The sequence below is a fragment of the Octopus bimaculoides genome, chromosome 19, assembly GCF_046866305.1.
Source record: "Octopus bimaculoides isolate indiv1 chromosome 19, ASM4686630v1, whole genome shotgun sequence".
Classification (NCBI taxonomy): Eukaryota; Metazoa; Mollusca; class Cephalopoda; order Octopoda; family Octopodidae; genus Octopus; species Octopus bimaculoides.
This window is the reverse complement of record NC_142946.1, coordinates 49,100,038-49,122,190: the sequence shown is the minus strand read 5'-3', so window position 1 is coordinate 49,122,190 and position 22,153 is coordinate 49,100,038. Positions and strand designations below refer to the sequence as shown.

Sequence of the window (22,153 nt, the reverse complement as noted above, 5' to 3'; positions counted from 1 at the left end):
AGTAAAGAGCAACCCATTGATAAAATGTCATATCGTGTAAGTAATCCAAAATAACAGGCTGTAATGGAATAGCATTGTTCCAAAAAGTAAATATATATATATATATATATATATATATATATATATATATATATATATACCTTGTGAAAACAATGTCAAAGGGTATTTTATGGTTGATTGCAAGATGGGAAACAAATTAGATTTCAGATGAAATCTGTTCAGTCACTATCTGAAAATTTAATTTGAGTGCATTACAAAAAAAAAGTTTTTCATTGAAGAAACTACTTTTGAAGGACAACAACTCTTGAATGGGTTAAAACAAGAATTTGGGATTTCATGTTTTTGCTTTTTGTTTCTCTCATAAAATATTAATACATGCCCATAAAACTGTATGAGGTCTTTATCAACACTAACACTGAGAACCAAAAATCTGGGCTTCTAACAAACAGATTGGTTTGCTTGTTAAGAATATCAGAAGAAAGAAATACTGACATATCATTACATGTGAGGTAAGTTAAAATGAGAATGGGGAAAATACAGATGGTTTCAGGGCAGAAGGTATTTGTCAAATGGTAGCAGAAATGGTGGTAGGATGGGTATGACAAAATAGGATAAAAAGAATCTACAGACAGTCTTTTTCTGTAATGTTTCCATTGTATAAGTTGTCTCAGAAATGTTTGTCTTCAGTTGCTAGTGAGACAATCACACAGCTGAAAATTTAAAAGGAAATTAGGAGAAAGTGATTAGTCCATATCGCAATATGTTCAAACTCCACAAGAAAAGTCTCAGCTTCTTTTTTTTTTTTGTCTTTTGGATTTTAGTGATATGTACAAAGCACAGCAATGAAAACAAGTGTTTTGAGGAAAATAAAATGTAACCTAAAATTGTATGTATGTATTTCAACTATATCTGTCTCAATCCTCAAGAAGAACAAGTAACTTCTTTCAGCATCAGATTGTCCTTCCTTCCATTGGAATCATGTCCTTGTTTAAAAAGCTGAACACTTAATTTACATAGGTCACTGTCAAAAATCTGACTTGGATAAAGGCTAGGCTGTTCTACATTCTGAAAGAATAAGAAAATAAAATTATTATAAAACATGACATAAATCAATCATCATTATCATTTAGCGTCCATTTTTCATGCTAGCATGGGTTAGACATGTTGACTGAAGTTGGTAAGCCAGAAAGTTTCACCAGGCCCCAGTCTGTTTTGATTTGGTTGCCCTTCATAATGCCAACCACTCTACAGAGTGTACTAGGTGTCTTTTACATGTCGCTGGCACAGGTGCCTTTTATGTGTCAAGCACCCATGCCAATAACACAGAAAAGGCATCCACTATACTCTGTAGAGTGGTCAGTATTCGGAAGGGCATCTAGCCACAGAAACCAAGTCAAAACAGACAGATGGAACTGAGGCAGTTCTCTGACTCACCAGCCCCATGGAATATCTGTTGCTTATGGTATTGGCAGGAAAATATCCTAATGTTGCCTCCATTTTGGAAAACACATATGTATATATACACGATGAGTTTCAAATCCACTCACAGAGGTTTGGCTATAGCAGAAGGCACATGCTACACAGTGGGGCTGAATCTGAAACTATGTGGTTGGGAAGCAAGAGTTCTCAAACACAACACAGCCATGCTTAAATGAGCTGGTATATCGAGTAATATGGGAAAAGAAACAGTTTTACTTGAGTCACTTTAAAAACAAACAATGAAAAAGATATATTAACTTGATGCTGATCATTGATTATCATAAAAATAAGAAAAACAAAACAAAACCTTATCAATCTGGCAGAGCTGGCGCCGAATCTCCAAATCTCTCCTAGCACAGAGAGCCCGCCGATGTGATCCAATCTCATGAAGAAGATTACTTCTATCTTTGTTCTTTTTTACAGAAGCCATATGGAGAGCAGCAATGTGGTTTCTAAACTTGAACTGTTCAACTTCAGCTGAATTAGTATCTTTTGTTGAATTTTCATTTGGCTGGTCTTTGCCTAGAAAAAAAATATATATATATACATACATATAGATAGATGGATTAAATCAATAGTTCCCAAACTTTTTTGGGGTTGCCACTCTCTTGGCACCCAGGTAACAAAAACATGTGTTCACAGGCAAACACACACCAATGAATAGCAGTGGGAAATAAGAAATATCTGAAGATTCAAATGAAAGAAAGAAATTACCCTGTTTGTTTGTCTCTTTTATTTCCGTTAATTGTTTACTGCAAATGTCTTGAAGTTTAATGAAGATATAGTCACCAGCAAACTGACGAGATACACCAATCTTACTAAATATCCGGCCAGGCCTGAACTCCTGCAAAGCGGAGCCCAACTGTTCAGAAGGTTTCGGACGGTTTGTTTGCATCATGTGTGACCAATCAATATTGAGGACATCAACAATACCTGCAAAGAAAGTAAGAAAAGGAAATATATAAATACATATAAGAATTTTAGAAACTTCAAGAGAGTGCAAAATAATTTGTTGTTAATGGTTGAACTTGAAGTAGATAATGCTATAAATGATAGCACTGTATTGACCCTTTCTGTTTACAGAGGAGGTGGGTTTGAATTTCAGGGGCAGCCTTCAGCCTTTTCTTAACAAAAGGAATTTTAACCCAATATTTACATATTATTTATAGCTTTCCAAATACAAATGTATTTATCATGAACAGTTTTAAAAAAAAAAGGGGGACATTTGCAGTGAAGAAAAAAAAAAAAATGAAGCAAAACAAATCAATAATAATTAAGCAATAAACATGAAAGTCAAATGTAAAATTCTGCTATAAAAGCTTCAATCATCCTCATCCTTTAACATCTGCTTTCCATGCTGGCATGGGTTGGATGGTTTGACCAAAGCTGGCAAGCTAGAGAGCAGCACCAGATTCCAGTCTGATTTGGATGGTTTCTACAGCTGGATGCCCTTCCTTAGAAATAGAAACTTCTCAGAAAGATTTTTCGCAAGTGTAGGCATGGCTGTGTAGTTAAGAAGTTTGCTTTGTAATGACGTGGTTTTGGGTTCAGTCCCACCATGCAGCATTTTGGACAGGGGTTGACCATTGCCCTGTGAGTGAATTTTATAGACGGAAACTGTGTGGGAATCTGTTATGTATGTGTGTGTGTGCATGTGTGTCTGTATTTGTCCTCCTGTGCTGCAGTGTGGCAACCAGTGTTGGTTTGTTCATGCCCCATTAATTTAGGTGTATTGGCAAAATAGGTCAACAAAATAAGTACCAGACTTGAAAAACATGTACTGGGATGAATGTGTTCGACTAAACCCTTCGAGGCAATGACAGAAAGAAGATAAATCAATGAAGGTCTAGACTTTGATGATGTTTATAGAATGAATTGTTGGGAAAAGATGCCACATTTTGAAGTAACTATTAACATGTTGCTCATTGAATGTCCAAATATTTCACCAAATACATAACAAGTTTAACAAAACATAATCTCACTTTTCTTTTTCTTCTTCTTGTCACCACCGACTCCAAGGAGATCCAGGTCTAAATCTCCTGTCATGCTCTCCTCTTCGGAACTGATCTCTTCATACTGCATACTTTCAGTGTCTAGATCGATACCATCTGAAGTTAAAACAGAACCTAATTCAACTAAAACAGATAATTATGATGCCTCGTTTCTCCTGTCACATTTGCAAACAATAAAAAATGGAAAATTATTCATGTAAATCTCTATATATTAATAATAATAATAATAATATTACCAACAGAAATATGGTTAACAAAAGGGCCAATAAGATGTTAATTGGGACTACAGGTATTTCAGAGGCTGGGTTAATAGTGAAATGGTTAGACTTGTCCAGTGTAGTAATACATCTAAAGACTGGAACATCTGATTAATTCAAAGAGATTATCATTATCAAGATCACAATTGAGTATACACATAATCAGACATGATGTATACACTTAGCTCTCGTATGGAAATAGAAAAGAAATGTACTTACTAATATCAGAACTCTGTCTTGGAGCTGGAGTGGTAACAGGGTTAGGAGGGTTGGGAATTGGAGGTGCAAAGTTCATGTTAGCAACCATGTTGTGCATTGGATGCATGTTAATGGACATGGGGGGGTTGGGTAGACAGGAAGGAAGAGAGAGCGAGAGGGGCGGGAGGTTGTTCATATTAGGCTGAGAGAGGGAATTGTGTGGAAGTATGCCAGACAAGAGGGGCGAATTCATTGGTGGACCCGCCATTGACATGGCTACTAAACTATGGAGGGGGACACAACCGGGTGCATCACCGAGTAACGGCTGCTTGATGACATTGGGCATAATATCAACAAGATTCCCATGATTGGAGGAGTCAGGCTGAGGCCGGAAATCAGACATCGGCTCCGGGTCTGGCAGCAATCGAGGTAAGAGTTCTGGCTTCATTCTGAAACTAAACAAAGGAAAACCAAGATAAACACTTTCTCTAAAATCTTTAATTTAAAACTAAATAAAATTCAACACAACCATGAATCATCCAAAACAAATTATGTGCAAAAATTACAATGTCCATTTGCCCATTTGTTGAATATAATACTTGGATTTCATATCTCAAACTTTAATACAGACAGCTGTCACTTGTGATGAATATGACTGGGTAACATGTACCATGGTTTTATTGTTTTAGGTGCCAGTGTAGTTGTAAGCAGACATAGATACATTCCTGACCCAGTGGAACAGTAAGGATGTGACAGCTGGAGAAAAAGGGAGCTGCACCAGCACCAGGCTTCTATGTATTTTCAGCTGAGGAGGCTGGAGCAGATGAAGTACCTTGTTTAACTCTTTAGCATTTAAACTGACCATATCTGGTTCAAATATTCTACCTGTGGCCAGATCCAGCTTTTCACACTTAACCTACAATATGACTCTAAAAAATAAACAAACGCATCATCAAAATCTCAAAGCTGTGAGATAATGCGTGATTGATTCCAAACAAGGTGAATAAATATGCATTACAATAGAGAAAGATTAAAGAAAACAGTTGTAGTCAAAACAAAATTAAACATTCTATTGACTACTCACCAAATATCTGATATTTCTTTATGGTGTCGATCCAGTAAAGTTCTATTGAGTGGTAGTCGAGGCATTGTGGAGAGGTTTGGTTTCTCCCAGTGGTACCGACTATTTCTTTCTTTGTGAGGTTGCCACATCCGATAGTCCTCTTTCGGATTGTGCATTTGGCGTATTGGTTGAGGTATGAAGCCACCTCGGCCAGGACTCCGTTTGAACCTATCTTCCTTAATGTGAGGCTCAATAATAGGGATTACAGGTTCTTGCTGAAATGAGGCAATATAGTCAATGGTTATTTTTATGACATTGTTACATGGCCCAAGCTTGGGGTGGCGAAAGAAAAGCAAAATATTTTGTTGTCTTTTTTCTTTTATTTGTTTCAGTCGTTCTCTCTCTCTGAAGTAGAGAAAATTTTTCTCTATATATCCAAACACACAGCATCAATATAATACACAGTAATACACAACTGGAATGACGACATTTAAAATTATGAGCAGAGACCAGATTATTTTCTCTTTGTTCTTTCAGTGAGTTTGAGACAATAGAGCAAAAGCCTTAAATGCTTACCTGGGGTTCCTCAGGCCGATTCAAAATATCATCAGCAGACTCATCATCAGACCAATCACTAAAAGTGAGTTCTTGGTTCTGAGATGGTTGAGCTGAAGGCTTATCTTTCTCATCATGCGAAGCAGCTACTAGAAAAAAAAGCAGACATGTATGTGTAAGCTAATTAGTATCATAAACTCGGAATCGTTAAAGAAAAGAGAGGATAGTTATGATGCAGCTACAGTAATTAAAATGATATATAAAAAGGTTTCACAATAATCAAACAGGCATGATTGTGTGGTTAGGAAGTTTGTTCTGCAGCCATGTGGATTTTGATTTGATCCCAACGTGTGGCATCTTGAACAAGTGTATTCCACTATAGCCTCAAGACGACCAATAATCAATGAGTAAAATTTGGTAGACAGAAACTGCATGGAAGCCCCATGCACGCATGTGTGTGCGTCATTGAGAAATCAGTGTACCAAATAATAAATTCGACAAGTTCAGTGCGTTGAACAAAAATTTCCTTGTAGTGTTTATTCTGCCTCAGTTGTACAGACTCCCTTCTCACTATCATTATCAGAAATGCAGTGAACCCGTGACTGGCTCCTTGGAAACTTATTATCAATGACACTAATGTTCACAGATGAACAATATAATTCACAGTCTAACAATAATACTGCCACCACCACCTCCATCATACACTCCACTACTAAAGCATTCTTTATTGCATGAGTCTTGGCTTACTTGTTGCTCAATTTTACTGGTAACAAAGTCTACATACATTTTCTGAAGAAAAAAAATGATGCCCTACTGTGCAGCACCTTGGGTATTTTCTACCATTGCTCCCAGTCCAACCAAAGCATTGTGAGTGGATTTGGTAGATGGAAACTGAAAGAAACCCATCATATGTATATGTCCTTGTGTGTGGGTGTGTGTGGGTATGTGTGTACCCTTGTCTCGACATCACAATGGTTATAAGTGAGTAATCATCATTATACAGTCAATATTGTTCATTTGCAGTCTTCTGTGAAAAACAGGTGTTCCCGATGAGGAAATATTACCTCACTTGGAAACAAGTAAGAATAAGCAGCAAGGACATCCGGCCATAAAGAATCTGCCTCAACAAATTTCTTCTGACCCATACAAGCATGGAAAAGTGAACATTAAAATGATGATGATGATGATGACTTCCAATAGACTTCTTTTAATCCAAATTGAGTTTAGCCCTAGGTCAGCGCTGATCAAAATACCTGTCATCAAGGTGCTCCAGCCATTACCATTACATCTTTTCTTCAGGCATAGTATATCAAGGACTACATTATTCAACATGTCCTTGTCTCTTAAAGACATTCGAGTCTAGCTGAGAAAGACTAACAAAAGTGACTGACACTAAGTAATGTAAAGCATTTAGTTTTACTCTCTACTAATTTCAACAAGCTTTATTGCATTCCTACGCTTAAAAAGACAACACAACTACAAACCTTTTGGAGATACCCCATGACAAACACGCTTCTTATCTTTCCCGTCTAGAGATGGAGATTTCGATGAAGATCGCTTTCTTTTCTCTTTCTTCTTTGGTCTTAGCTTTCTGATCATCAGAGCCCTTACATCATCATAGAGTAACTGTGTAAAAAGAAACAACTAGTGAGTGAGGTGGAAAAAGGAAAAAGAAAATTTCCGGACAATAACTGTGTTATACACAGTAAAGATTCTTAAGTATAGGAGTTCGTAAAACTGATGCTTAGCTCTGAATTCAGGAGCATTAAGCAGATGACGAACATATCTCTCAAGACAGGACATTTGCTTATCAACAAATAACATTCTAATAAGATTAGGTAGTTATTGCCCTTCAAATAAAGAAACACACAATTGTCTTTCTTAGAGATACACTTAAATGGTTTACCGAGATTCACTCAAATGTCTAACATAGAAAGACTTTTAAGCGTCCTTCCCACAGATACATTTAAATGTCCTATATAGAGGACAAGCTTAAATGTCTTACTAAGTGATACCCTAAAGTGTCCCACCTAGCAATGATACTCTTATGTATCCCACCCAGAGATAAATACATCATATTCAAAGGAATTAATCCTTACAAACCCCGAACATTCTATTAACTTCAGAATCAATGCTATTTAGAATGGCTGTCAGAATTTACCAAATAATTCAGACTGACCACAAGTACAATACATGGAAGCTGAGTTTTTGTGTATGAGTTTAGCCACCAGTCAAGTAATTTTACAATGATAGATGATAGATATTGACTAAGTAAAATCTAAATTGAAGAAATTTATTAGCATCATGCTCTTTGAAAACAAAGAAAATTTACAGATACTTTTGACTGCTCAAGTTATCCTTCTTTTAAAACTTTTTTTTATAATTCAACACGACAACTCTGTTACTCTTACAAACTCATTTTCAATAAGAACCCATCCATGATTAAAGTCTGTGTCTTCCTGGGATTGCAATATTGTTATTAATACTTTTTTTTATTGCAGACAGTTCACAGCTAAATGCGTGTCATCCAAATACGAAAATTCTCGTATCTAAATTCTGAAGTGCTTCATGAAGGAAGCAAACGAAAAATAAGTGGAACTTATAAAGATGTGTTGGGTTCTTTGAAAGAGAAATAGAGTTCTTGGCAATCAGCCATATCCACAGTGGGGGGGGGGGGGGGAATGAACAGTAAACAAATGAAACAATATTTATATTTGATAGTGTTTAGCAGTGTTTCTCAACTATTTTTTTTTTATCTATGGATCCCTTTGATTACTATTTTATTCTGGTGGACCCCAATAATCATTCAATGTTTAAAACCTAATTTTATAGATATTTCTTTCAAAATTCCTATTTTGTTATTCACTCATTAACTTGTGTAGGTTGAAGTATGAAAATGTTAGAGAAAGAAACCAAGCTGTTTCTTGCATTACATTCATTTAAATTAAAACTTTTCATGTACCCTTAAAATACTACTGTGGGCCCAAATTTACCATTTCACTAGTGTGGACCCCACAAAGGTCTTATATGGACACCAGTTGAGAACCACTGGTGTATAGTATTTTCATATAAACATCAGCAAAAACATCCGATTGAACATTATTAACAAGCTAGAAATGGTGTCTACACCTGATTTCAAATAGTCATGAATGATAGAGTGATTAAAGAGTAAAGATTATAAAACATCTTACCGGATTATCAACATCCTTAGGCTTCTCAGGGTCCTTAACTTTCAACCTGTCTGCTTCTTTATCTAAGAACTCTTTCTCTCTCATACCCCTACCAGGTTCCCACTCCTTGCCTCTTTTCTTGTCAAGAATATGTTTGGGAAGTGGAGATCTTTGTCTGGCTCCAGGCCAAGGGCTACCATCAGGAAGGGGCCCTTCTTTTTCTCTCAACAAATCATTTTGATTCGGAGGCCACCGGTTATGCATCCATTCTCGGTTTACAGGCGGATCTGGGCGATGCTCCCCAACACTGCTGTGGCTGTGGAAAGACTCTACTGGTGATGTGTCTCTGTGATGTTTCAATGAAGGTGACCGAGACCGAGCCTGGTCAGGTTCTTGATCTCTAGGGCGCTTTCTGTAAAGGCAAATAAAACAATAATCAGTAGAGCACAAGGCCTTGCATTTATAGAGCAAGAAAAATGAAACTAGGAGAGATGCTGATGACTTTATGGATACTGTTTATATTAGCTGGACTGTTGTCCTCATCTTGATAGTTGCTCTCACTATGTTTCAGTTGTTATACAAACCAGCCTTTTTCAGGTGTTTTGTGTTGAAGTTGGTTATTGTATTGGAATTCCAAACCTAACCCTTTATTTGATCAACAGGGGTACACTGCTCTCATTCTGCTCGCTGCGTTTTGTGACATTTTTTGCTTCAGTTGAATTATGTGAATTACATTAGTGCATTACCTGGGAATTAAACTCAGAACATTTAGGTGACTGCACTGCATTAACCAATGCCTTCATCTATGAGCAGAGCTGGTTAATGCAGTGCAGTCATTTAGAGGTTCTGAATTCAATCCCAGGCAAAGCACTAAGGTAATTCACATAATTGAACTGAAGCAAAAAAAATGTTACAAAATTTGTGTATGTATGTGTATACACAGATACACACATATATATATATATATATATATATATATACAGTACTTACACAAATATACATGCATAAAAATGTTATACGGAAATTGCCAAACAAACACATTCATTATCATGATACTTTAACCAAAAGATTGCCAACTAATTACCTTCTGTCTAATCGTTCTTTCTCTCCGGGGGATACATTACGCTTGTCCAGCCTGTCCTCCAGTTTTGGCTCGTCTTTACGTAACTCAGGCCTACGAGGCCCTTCACCAGGCTGTCTGCTCTCCCAGCGGTCTGTTCGCATGTCAATGCGGTCGGGTGTCATTAATAACCCGGTGCCCAGTTCCGGACGCCGATCATACAACTCTTCTGTATCTCTCCGTCCGTTTCTCCAGTCGTCCCGACCGTCCGGTCGTCTCGTACGCCGCATATCTGGAATGTCATGTAATTCCTGTCGAGGATCATCATGACCTGGAAGACTCCTCTCGTTTCTGTGATCAGACCATTCTGGTGGCTCGGGACCAAAATAATCATCCCGGTGACGCTCCCATTCTGATCTCCTGCTAGGACGCTCTGCTGGAATAGAAAATTTATCTAAAAGGCATATAAAAAAAACAAAACATTTACTGTGGCTCAGAGAGAAACCAAAAGTAGTCAAACATGGAAATATACAAATAGTACAGAACACTACAGCAGAAGGTTACAACATTTGAGGAGTTGGAAATGAAAATCAATAGAATACAGGCATGGTTGTGTGGCCACACAGTTCCAAATTTGTTCTCACTGTAGCTTCAGGTTATCCAATACCTTGTGAATGAGATTTGATAGAAGAAAAACATTTTGTGTTTGTATCTGCATGTGTACCTGTGTTTGCATATACATAAATTAAGTGTGATATCTATGCCCCTATCAGGATGTAACTCTATAATATAAGGGACCTGACTCAAGGTAAACATAGCCATTTAATAAATAAAGATCCATACAGTGAGTACCACACAAAATCACTGGAGTTGATGGAATTGATAGAAAAAAAACCCTATGAAGGTAATATTCCTTCATTGACATAAAAGGCACCTGTGCTGGTGACACATAAATGATGACACACCAGTGATGCGTAAAAGGCCCTGGTGCCAGTGACACATGAAAGGACCAAAAATTTGAAACCATTAAAGCAACGAGTTGTTGGAATCATTAGCAAGTGGGAGAAGAATACTTAGTAGCATTTCTTGACTTTACATTCTGAGTTGAAATTCCATTGAGGTTGACTTTGCTTGTCATCCTTTCATGGTCAATGAAATAAGTACCAGTTGAGCACTTGAGTGGATGTAATCTACAAGCCCCCTCCCTTAAAATTACAGGCCTTGTGCCTATAGCAGAGAGAATCGCCGTCATTGTCATCAACATTATTATTATTAGTAATATACCAAAGGCAGCAAACTGGCAGAATCGTTAGCATGCCAGGCAAAAGGCTTAGTCGTCGTCGTCATCATTTAACGTCCGCTTTCCATGCTAGCATGGGGTGGACGATTTGACTGAGGACTGGTGAAACCAGATGGCTACACCAGGCTCCAATCTGATTTGGCAGTTTCTACAGCTGGATGCCCTTCCTAACGCCAACCACTCAGAGAGTGTAGTCTTAGTGGTATTTCAAATTCCACCAAGGTTGACTTTGCCTTTCATCCTTTCAGGATTGATGAAAAAAGTACCAGTCAAGCACTGGGGTCGATATAATCGACTATCCCCCTCCCCCAATATCCCCCTATAGTAGAAAGGATTATTAGTAATACACCAACATCCTACCATTTACTCCTTCTGAACTTATGAAATTAAAATAAACAGTGGCAGCTAATATTAAGTGGTAGATGATTGTGTGCCAAGACACAAGAGAAAGTCAGAAAGACATTCAAACATGGAAAAGAAATAAGTACAGGACTAACCTCTACCAAGACCTGGAAGTCTATCTTCAGGTGGTGGAACATACCCACGCCCACGATGTCCTTTGAAGAAAGAAATGACTTTTGTTATATTAAAGAAGAAAAGATTTATAGTAAAAATAGTGTTAAACAGTCACAAAAAAACTTTAGACAAGGTAATTTCTGTAATTAGTCTAAGAATAAGGTGAACTTAAGAACAAAATATTCCTCTCAGTAGATAGGAGGCGTATGTTATTTCAGGTAACCTGCAAGAAGAACTGATATTAACTCTGCACTCTAACAAAATACCAAATTCAATGCTATGAACCTGACCACCAAGAATCAAGTGACTCATTCATTGCGAAACACAATGTTGTCATCATTTAATGCCTGTTTTCCATATTGGCAAGGGCTGGATAGTTTGACAGGAACTGGCAAGGTAGGGGCCACACCTGGTTCCATAATGTTTTGGTTTGGTTTCTACAGCTGGATGCCCTTCCTAACACCAACTACTTTACAGAGTGTATTGGGTGCTTTTTATGTAATATAATGGATTATATATATGCTTTTTCATGAAAGACTACTGAAGTTGAAATTATGCAACTTTGTTATAGAGAAAGTTATATAAATATCAACCCTTATGATATCAACCAACTTGAGACTAAACCTGGTTCTATGATACAAACTTCCTGTTTTAAAGTGATCCAAGATAAATTCTATTAAAATTTCATGTTAATTTTTTTCAAAATGAATTAAAACAAAGACAGAGTATCTCAATGGAAATATAGAAATAAAAGGGCTAAAAATTGCAGCTATATTAATTTTACATTTGTAATTTCACACTCTCAGCTTTGACAAGAGAAACTTCTACAAGAGTTTGATACAAGCCATTGACAGTCAATCTTCACTTTCTTAGATCATCTTCAGCTTATGCTAATCTTAAAACATGCTTCAGTAAGACACTTAAACTTTTTAATTCTTCTAAATTCACATCTAAAAATAACTGTTTGCTATAATTATTAGGCAATGAAACAGCCTTGACTTGGTAGTTTGTTCTGCTAAAAGTCATATTGTTCTCAAACCACACTTTACAATCTTTAAAAAACAAAAAGGTATATTGGATATCAATTAGTTGAGTGGCTCTTCTCTGGATACAGTCAAAGATGTCTGAGTGCACAGTAGCAGCACTCCATTGTGAAAGAATGAAAGCTATCAGAAAGGGTTCACTCGCACACATAAACAGAAGAAAACTTACCACCAGCTTCTGCTTGTCGTCCACGACTTCGTGGATTAACCCTTCCTCTTCCGCGGCCACGGATCTCCCACAACTCTGATGTAGGGTCACGGAATTCTGGAGGTAGACCACGGTCATATCCAAGGGGATCTTTAGCTGGAAAGAAAAAACAAATTAAAAGTTAGAAACACATCATGCATGCATGTATGTATGTACATGTGCACATGAACAAACAACCATGTGGTGGCTATATCTCAAAGAAATAGCAACCAAATTTATCTCATATCATAACTCAATGTCTTAAAGGGCATGTTGGACAATTTATTCCTGGATATACCAAAAGGAAAAAAAAAAGGATAGCCACAGCTTGAACACTGCTTCTCCAATCATGGCTGACTCATGGCTAAACAACAGTAACTTAGAATAATATGGCAAGCAAAATATCAAATATTTCCCTCTACTTCATGGAGAAAGCATTTTATCTGCTGAAATGAGAATAAATTAGACTTTTTAAAAGAAATCATTAAAAACAAAAGGACAACAAAAAAAATCACCTTCTTCATATCGAGGATCTGGCCGACCAGGTTGTGGAACACGTTCATATCTTTCTCGCTCATAAAGGTCTCGACTTGATCGACCTCTTGAGCTATCATAATGAGATCGATCATCATATACGGTTCCAACAGGTTCTTCATTGTAACGCCGTCGTTCATCAAATGCATATCTGTCTGCTGGTTGGGGATATCTGTTGTCAACTCTAGTGTCAGACCGATAGTCCATGAAGCGTTCACCACGTTCCATCATCTGTCGACCAGGGGAATAGTCACAGTTCTCAGGGAAATAATTATTGTTGGGAAGAAGTCGACTACGACCAGGTGAATCAGGAGTTGTGTGCTCCTCATGTCTGTAGTCGTCATTTAGGTCTTTACGTCTAATCTGCATAACATCAAATGGAGATTGTTCTCGAGTCTCCCGTCTTTGGCGGGAAGGTGATCGTGAATGGCATGAGCCATAAGATTCTTTGGGGGACAAACCTCGCCGTGAAGGGTTAATTGTTGATTCTGTATGCTCGGGAAGAAGGCGTCGAGATTTAACAAAGTTCTGTTGATCCTGTACTTCAGGATTACACACAGGTATAAGCTTTTCCTCTTTGAATTGTCTTTTGCGGTCTGTACGACCCTCAGTAGAATCAAGACTTTTAGTATTACCACTACTACTACTACTGCTACTCTCTTTCTTTTTGGACAATTTTGGGTCCCTTTCGAGTTTATCATGATCCCTACTACTGCTACTACTTACAGTCTTTATGGCCCTCTCTGGTGTGAAATCTCTGTTTCTCCGATCACGACGTTCTCTCGGTGGAGATTCATTTCTCCATTCACTCTGCCTTGAACCAGAACTTTCTGGGTACATGGCTCTGTCACTTTTACTAAGTTTTCCTCGGCTAACATGCACCCTTTCTGGTAAACGACCCTTTTTGCTTTTTCGTTTTTCTCCTTCGTGTAAAGAGGAATGAGCTGATCTGTCATCATCTGAAGACAATGACCTGTCTTTGCTTAATGGCAAAGATGGTAACTTATCAGGAGTGATACCACGTGTTCGACTTCTCTTTCTCATGCTAAGTTTCTCGATAATAGAGTCCCTTTCTTGTGACACACCAGCCAGAGGTGAGCGCTTTGATCGCTTCTCCAAGGCTGGTGACAATGATTTCTTATGTCGAGATTTCTCACCAATACTTGGAGACCGCGAATGGCGGGATTTCTTTGAAGAAACAGAATAGCCATCACCATCATCAAGTGGTCTAAGTGGTTTCAATTCCTTCTGCCAATCATGTTTTGGAGAGAGAACTCTTTTACTCTTGCTACTGACACTATCAAATAAGGGAGTTGGAACTTTATGTCCCCTTAAAGATTCAAGTTCAGGAGATTTAGTTTCTGTTTCTGATAGTGATTCTTTATGTTTCTTCTTTTTCATTCGTATTTTGTGATGTACATCTCGATCTCGATCTCTGTCTCGTTCTCGTTCTTCACCAAGTTGTCTACGGAAAGAGGGTAAAACAAAATGGTCAATTATCAGGAAAATTTTACACATATACTTTAAAGAAGAAATATTCTTTAAACAAAATTAAAATACAAAAATTTAAGCAAAACTGTTTATTTGACTCAATTCTGTTTAAAACAATATTTAAAAAAAACTAAGACTTTTAACAAATATAACTATAATGTGAAATACTTCTTATGTATCATTTTGGAAATTATAAATGTGTGTTGAGGTAAGGAATCAATATCATTATGGGGAAAATATACAATTATCCATTGCTGAGGAACCAGTTCTGTTAATTTTAAAGAAAGAATCAATTTAGATTTGTAATGCTCATTGGAATTCAAAACAGTAAGCTATGAAATGAGAAACAATACAGCAATCTCAGCCATTTTTACTCATTAAAATTATTTAACTTACATTTTCTTTTCTTTTGATAATTGTTCTATTGAACTTTGTGAACTTTTGATCTTGTTAAGTGGTGATTTAGAAGTTTTATGTTTTTTCTTCTCTTTCTTTTTGCTGGAAATTAAATGGGCACAAATAATATATTGTTTGAAGACAATGATGAGAAACAAAACCTAAAACGGCAATTATTTTAACAAAACTTATCCCATCCAGCAAAAATCTCTTGAAATATTTATGAAAAGTCAGTTTCAAATGCAAATACTATGTTTGATGGCAAGTAAGACTCATTTTTTACTCACCAAAAACTCACCCCCGAGTCCAATATTGTGAAGTTGGGCCACCCATAAGTTTTTCCCTGAATCTGATCTGCTGAAATTGGGATGCATTAAATATGCCTGAGCATCTTTTTATGCCATCAAATATGATAATATCATAGTTAATAAATTAATATTATATCCGATAACAGGAATCCACATCACAGTAGGTATAGAATTCAATATAACTGATTATTGTGCCTTCATAAGAACGCCCCAATTTACAGAGGAATCAATATATGAATTGTCAGACAGATACGCATGAATAGTTGAATGACAAATGTTAAAAGAAATTTTAAAAAAACCATTAATTAATATGGTTTAAAGCAAAGTTACCTGGATGGATTTAAACATGGTTTCATGTTTTTCTTGCTGTGTTGCTTGGAAGGTTCTGGAGAGCTGCGCAATGACCCTGATTCACTGCTTGTCACCTGCACAAACAATTAATAAAAGTTCAGCAATCACATTTAATTCAATTAATTCTCCTTTAAACAGTGAACGAGTGAACACTGATGCATATGAAAATATGAAAAATGCAGAAGTTCTTAACAACCACTTCGTCGTCATCATCATCATCATCAACATTTAATGTCTATTTTCCATGCTGGCATGGGTTGGACAGCCTGACAGGAACTGGCAAGGCCAGGGACTGCACCAAGTTCCATACTCTGTTTTGGCATGGTTTCTAGGACTGGATGCCCTTTCTAATGCCAACCACTCCACAGAGTGTTCTGGGTGCTTTTTTTCCCTGAATCTGATCTGCTGAAATTGGGATGCATTAAATATGCCTGAGCATCTTTATATGCGATCATATATGATAATATCATAGTTAATAAATTAATATTATATACGATAACAGGAATCCACATCTGGTTGTCTGGCCTATTTTCGTATGTCCAAAGATTATCATCAACATTTAATATTCGTTTTCCATGTTTGCATGAGCTGGATGGCTTGACAAGAACTGGCAGGGCCAGGGACCGCACCAGGTTCCATAGTCTATTCTGGCCTGGTTTCTAGGGCTGGATGCCCTTCCTAATGCCAACTACTCCACTGAGTATACTGGGTGTTTTTACATCACACCAGCACCCACACCAATGCTTTTAATGTGTCACCTTAGTTTTAGAATCTCAATTCTGTTGTGGTAGGCAGGTCTTCGTAAGTACAGCAATGCATCGCATATCTTGATCCTTTGTCATCTCCTTTGTAAGGGTCAGCGTTTTGAAGGAGATGACAAAGAATAGAGATGTGTAGCAATTGCTGTTGGCAGCTAATTCTAAAGTAAACTATGCTGGTTTGAGATGACTAGTTTCTTCGGATTTATTGTTTGGAATGTGCAGCACTAGAAAAGCAATTAATATTGGAGCTTATTGATGAGATTTTCTTTTTTGTTTTATCTCCAACTCAAACTATTTTAGGCTAGTATTTTACTTCAAGTTACTTCAGTGAGCGGTTGTTGTGTTTAATGTCACAGTAAACTATTCTGATAAAGAAGCTAAATTTTTCTCAGCAAAGTAATCCAAACTTTAAATTCTGATATTAAATCTTGAAACCCAGGAGAACATGCCCAGAACTTATAGGATTAGCAATGAAAAGGTCAATAATTCTTCTAAACCAAACAATTAGTAATCAATTCTAGTCAAGACATGTAACCCTCCTAATTAAAAAGAAATATTAAAAAAAAATTAACCATGTATGTAATGGTGAAGAGTATCACTGAATGACAAACTGGCTGTTCTTACACCAAAAGTTTTTTTTAGACAAGGAATGCCCTGTTTCATGCACATTAAAAATAACCTTGATTGAAAAACACTTTCAATTGAGGTTATCCCTTATCATGGACTCAATGAATTAGTATAGTGACGTGTTCTGCTAGAAGAAAATAGAATTCAAGATCCTGTTCTTATTTCTGATTCATAATGTATAATACTATTTATATAAAGCTGGTGATGACAATTAATCTACAGCAAATTCATTGTAATAAAATTTAAAGGATGATGGTGACATTGATAATCACCTAGTGAGATCATTAATAATTGAAAATTGTTTTTTGTTAAGAGATTGTTGAGAAAACAAAGAGAAATGGCAGAGAATAACTTCGTACCCGAACTGAATGTTCCCCAGAAAGCATATGCCTGTGAATCTTCTTTTCAATCGTCAAGTTTTCTCGTTGTTCTTCAGGAGGAGCTGGGAGGTTGCTTAAAGCACGCTGAAGCTCCTGTCGCTTCCTCACCAGGGTCAGTTCTTCCTTAAAGTCAAGATTCTTCAAGCTATCATCTGAAATAATGTTAAAAAAAAATTATATAATGTTCGTCTGAAATATTAAAAAAAAAAAAAGAGAAAACAATGTGAAGAATTACACACGCACTGACAAAAAAAAAATCCCCCTTCAAAATCGTTTAACTTCAAAGAGGATGAATTCAAAGAATTAAATTCTTTAAAAAAAAGACGTATATTAAAAAAAAAAAATTTAGTTTAGAACTAAAGGGAGTTAATTAACAGCCGGACGAATAGAAGGGAGATAATTGCAATTTGAAACTCACTCAAAGATAGTGTATGTGAGTGTATATATATACACATTCACAAACACAATATATTTGCCCCTTTCAATATATTTAAATTAGTTATTTATTTCATTTTGTACAGGAATGTTTATTTGATAAAATTCAATGAGTTATAAAAACAGATTCAAGGAAATGGATTATAATATATTAATTTTCAATTCAAGATTATGCATAAAAAAAAGAAAAGAAAAAATACCACAAATTTTATTTAGCCGAGCAAAGAGGTTACTGAAATAGTAAGATATTATGTTTTGACGTAGCAACTTGTGGAATTGAGAAAGAAAATACCCTAAAATAATTTCACTATGTCAACAGTTAAATTTTAAGCATGAAGATTTCCCATTTCATGCCAACAAAGGAACCTCTATGTAGTGCCTCGACCTGCGAGAAATAGAAACCACATCCTTGCAATACTTCCTACTGGGTTGGAAAAGAAAATAAAAAGATAATATCATCATAGATATACCTAAAGAAAAATGGAATAACCACAATTTCTTCATGACACGACACAGCCAGAGTTTTCTGACAAATCACACCTAACCAGGTCTCTGCCTGTGTTCTTTAAGTTATTTTAGACCATTTTATTATTTTGGGTGCATTTTTGCAAGTATAAAGGCGAGCTATTGCAAAGGTGAGTCCATGGAATGGCTTTAATATTGGTTGTACTGATTTTACTTCACTTGCATCAGTAATATTTTGGGGAAAGACATACGCCAACCCCAACTCTTTCCACTGATGCATTCTGCTAATTATAAAAAGTCAAAAGGAAAATAATAGGTTTGTCTGTAAAAACATGGACATATGAATAAATATAAGCAACGTATAGTTTTCTGTGACTGTCATGGTATCCAACATTACATCAAAAAAAGTTGGACTTTTCTAGGATTTTCAGAAACTACATTTGATATTGGGAATCTACTAACTGGTTTCTTCAGGTATGAAACATCAATACCTCATAGAAATAACGAAACACAGCTCTAAAAAGGTTGGATGATTTTTTAAACAAGATAGAGGGAGAAAAATAACTCTTCATTGCTAAATATGAAAAGAGTCAATGTAAGCTGATTAGCATTCTCATCTGAAACATTAAACTTCGAATGCTGTTGTTTGTAGCACCAAACATTACGGCTTGATCAAAGCTACAAAGAAACAGCTTTTCGGTTTTACAATCCAATCATAAACTATGCCATAAAATAAAAGACTGAATACACGAAGACTTTTTTTTTTGTTGAAGATGCTAAGAAGTTTGCAAAGGAAATTTAGTTGTAACATGAAGTAGATTCAGTGAACACATTGAATGAGCCTCTACACAGTAGCTTGATCTGCTAGAAATAGCAGCCAAATTTCCCTTAAATCACAATTTTTTTTTATATCAAACCCACCTGAAACTGCCTCTAGTTCTATGGTACAAACTTCCTGTCTTAAAGTGATCTAAATTAAAACCTTCCATCAAAATTATGTTAGTTTATGTTTCAAACAGCAGCTCAATAACAAATGTAATTACTTTCAAAATTAAATCAAACAATATCAGTGTATTGGAACAGAAATATAATAAAATGGGTAAAAAAAAAAAAGGTAGGGGTAAGACACATTAGATGAGATTGTCCCAGATACAATATGGCTGAAAACAATAAAAAAGAAAAAAGAAAAGAAACAAAAAAATGCAAGATGGACATGACTAGATGACTTTTAAACATTTCATTCCAATCAGTGCTGAACTAGGGACCAACTAACCAATATGGATGAGTTAGTTATGTATAGGTGAGAATTAGACTGTCTAATTTATTTGTATTCTTAGTGATTATTTTGTCTTTTTTCTTTCTTTTTGTTTTTCAGAAGGTACTATAAATCTTCCACTTTTTTAAACATGAATCCTTGTATCTGGAATTTACGTCCAATGTTCAATGCTATCGGGAGTAAAGTGTCTTTACACAACTTGAATATCTATGTACATATAGTTGAAGTATAGTGATATATGTTTTTTAAAAAAATATTAAAATTTGGGGCCACTAGGACACCTCATCACCACTATATACTCTTTGAAGCACCTACTGATCATTCTCACCCTTGCTTCTAAATGTGAGTAGCCATGCAGCTCTCCTAGCATAAAATCAACCCCTCCCCTAAGTTCATAGTCTTACAAGCAGCATAGCAGCCTGATTAGTGTCAGTGGCATGAAAAAAGCACCCAGTACAGTCTGTAAAGTGGTTACTGTTGGGAAGGGCATAGAAACCAAGCCAAAGCAGTGTGGTTTTTTAGACTCATCAAATCTTGCCAAACTGTCCAATCCATACCAGCATGGAACATAGATGTTAAATAATGATGAGGGTAAAAATTACTTTCAATACTGAAGCTTCAAAATATATATTTATTCTCTTTATACATAAAACAATTGGATGACACACTTTACCTCAATCAAACATGAAAAGCAAAAGCTACTAATTTTTGTAATGTCAAGAAGCACAATAAAGTGGCTCCATCTAGAGCTGACCTGATGAACAGTGTCTGTAGACAAGAACCATAACCTTACAGGCAGAAACTGACAAGAAATATTTTCTAAATGTAATTTTCAAAAATATAAATACTGGATAAAATGAAAATTAAAATCAAAACTTCAATTTTATAATGAGAATCTATTATAAGTGGCATGTTGGAAGAGTTTAGAACATTGAGTAGTGTAGACTCCAGTTCTCTGCACTCTGAGTTCAAATCCTACAGAGGTCAACCTTGCTTTTCAACTTCTTGGGAGTTAATAAATAAAGTACAAGTAGGGTCAATTCTTCTCTCTTTCCCTCTGTAACATATTAGGTGTATTTGAACCTAGAAAAGGATAGACCACAAGACATGCTCTACACCATGATGGTATTCCTACAATTCTATGAGAAGTTAACGAATCAACCCTACAACACGAGAATCTATTCTTGTAAATATAAAAAAAAAAAAGATAGTAAATTTCCATGAGATAATTTACTGCAAGCAAGACCAGAAATCTGTAGCTGTAGCAGAAAATTAATTATATAATGTAATATAATCTTTTATGTTGTTGCTTAGCCCAAGGTCAGCCTTGAATGAGAAAAACAGATCATCAGTAGCATTTCAGCATGAACAGTCCCTTTTACTTTTTTTTAAAGATAACTTAGAATGACATTATCCAATATGTCTTTTTCTTTTCCAACTGAGGGAGGTTTACCTGTTTTGTTTTTCTTTTTCTAGCAGATAAAGCAACCTTCATAGTGGATCCTACATTATAGAAAGGTTTTAGCAGGGGAGCATAAATTGAAAATTAGACAGCTTTACAATAATAACAAAGAGATTACGTGAGTGATTCCTTATATCAAAGAGATGAAGAGCACAAAATGTTTTAAATGTCAATGTTGTAGTTAAAGATAATGTGGTATATTAAAACCAGTCTAGGATGTCGTCTCAGAAATGATAAGGAGTGGGGGGAGGGTTGAAGGTGCAAGAGGTGGGAGGGTAAAAATTGCTAACACAAGCAATTACTCAATAGGAAATATATAAGTGGGGGACCAATCACCAACTGACCTAATAAAAAAAAATTACCATAATTAGGAAAGTTATAGAATAAGTGATGAGGAGCTCAAAGCACAAAAGGAAATTGTAGCAATGGAAGTAGTTGTTTCCAACACTAGGTCCAGTCATTGTTGTAGTGTGATAGCTTGTGTGCCTCAATGGCCCCAAGAGCTACGCCAGCAAAGTGCAAGCTCCTGGTAGGTCCACCCAAGTAATTGATTTGTAGCAATAAGAAGTTAGAATCATAAAGCCTTATTGCGTTTGATAGGGAATGTAGAATGAACAGGAACATGACGAAGTAGAGGATTCCACAGACTAAACAAAATCTACCATTCTTTTGATTCACGACACATAACAGATACATTCTATTTCTTAGGTTACCTAATAGCAATAACAGAATCTAATGTTTAAGATAAATAAAGGAGTGAAATTTAGAGGACTATAGGCTCAACTGGGAACATATGAATTTTCTCTCCACCCAAGCTCAACTAAATG

The 22,153-nt window shown here is 36.1% G+C and overlaps 1 protein-coding gene across 12 annotated transcripts in view; it reads right to left on the bottom strand.

The window, feature by feature from the left end:
- Positions 1-325: 325 nt before the first annotated feature.
- Positions 326-22,153, bottom strand: part of LOC106878098 (uncharacterized) — a 53,101-nt gene continuing 31,273 nt past the window's right edge. The window contains exons 4-19 of one of the 12 annotated variants that reach the window (XM_089337625.1): positions 17,668-17,840; positions 15,900-15,994; positions 15,262-15,363; positions 13,356-14,839; positions 12,823-12,957; positions 11,592-11,651; positions 9,819-10,248; positions 8,756-9,146; positions 7,049-7,190; positions 5,586-5,710; positions 5,031-5,284; positions 3,968-4,401; positions 3,462-3,605; positions 2,194-2,412; positions 1,787-2,001; positions 326-1,065 (exon numbers count right to left, since the gene is read on the bottom strand). In XM_089337625.1, the coding sequence (XP_089193751.1) occupies positions 922-1,065; positions 1,787-2,001; positions 2,194-2,412; positions 3,462-3,605; positions 3,968-4,401; positions 5,031-5,284; positions 5,586-5,710; positions 7,049-7,190; positions 8,756-9,146; positions 9,819-10,248; positions 11,592-11,651; positions 12,823-12,957; positions 13,356-14,839; positions 15,262-15,363; positions 15,900-15,994; positions 17,668-17,840 (4,547 nt within the window). In that variant the 3' untranslated portion in view covers positions 326-921. Of the gene's footprint in view, positions 1,066-1,786; positions 2,002-2,193; positions 2,413-3,461; positions 3,606-3,967; positions 4,402-5,030; positions 5,285-5,585; positions 5,714-7,048; positions 7,191-8,755; positions 9,147-9,818; positions 10,249-11,591; positions 11,652-12,822; positions 12,958-13,355; positions 14,840-15,261; positions 15,364-15,899; positions 15,995-17,667; positions 17,841-22,153 lie in introns of all 12 variants that reach the window. The other 11 variants (XM_089337628.1, XM_089337631.1, XM_089337635.1 and 8 more) reach the window with 11 other exon arrangements.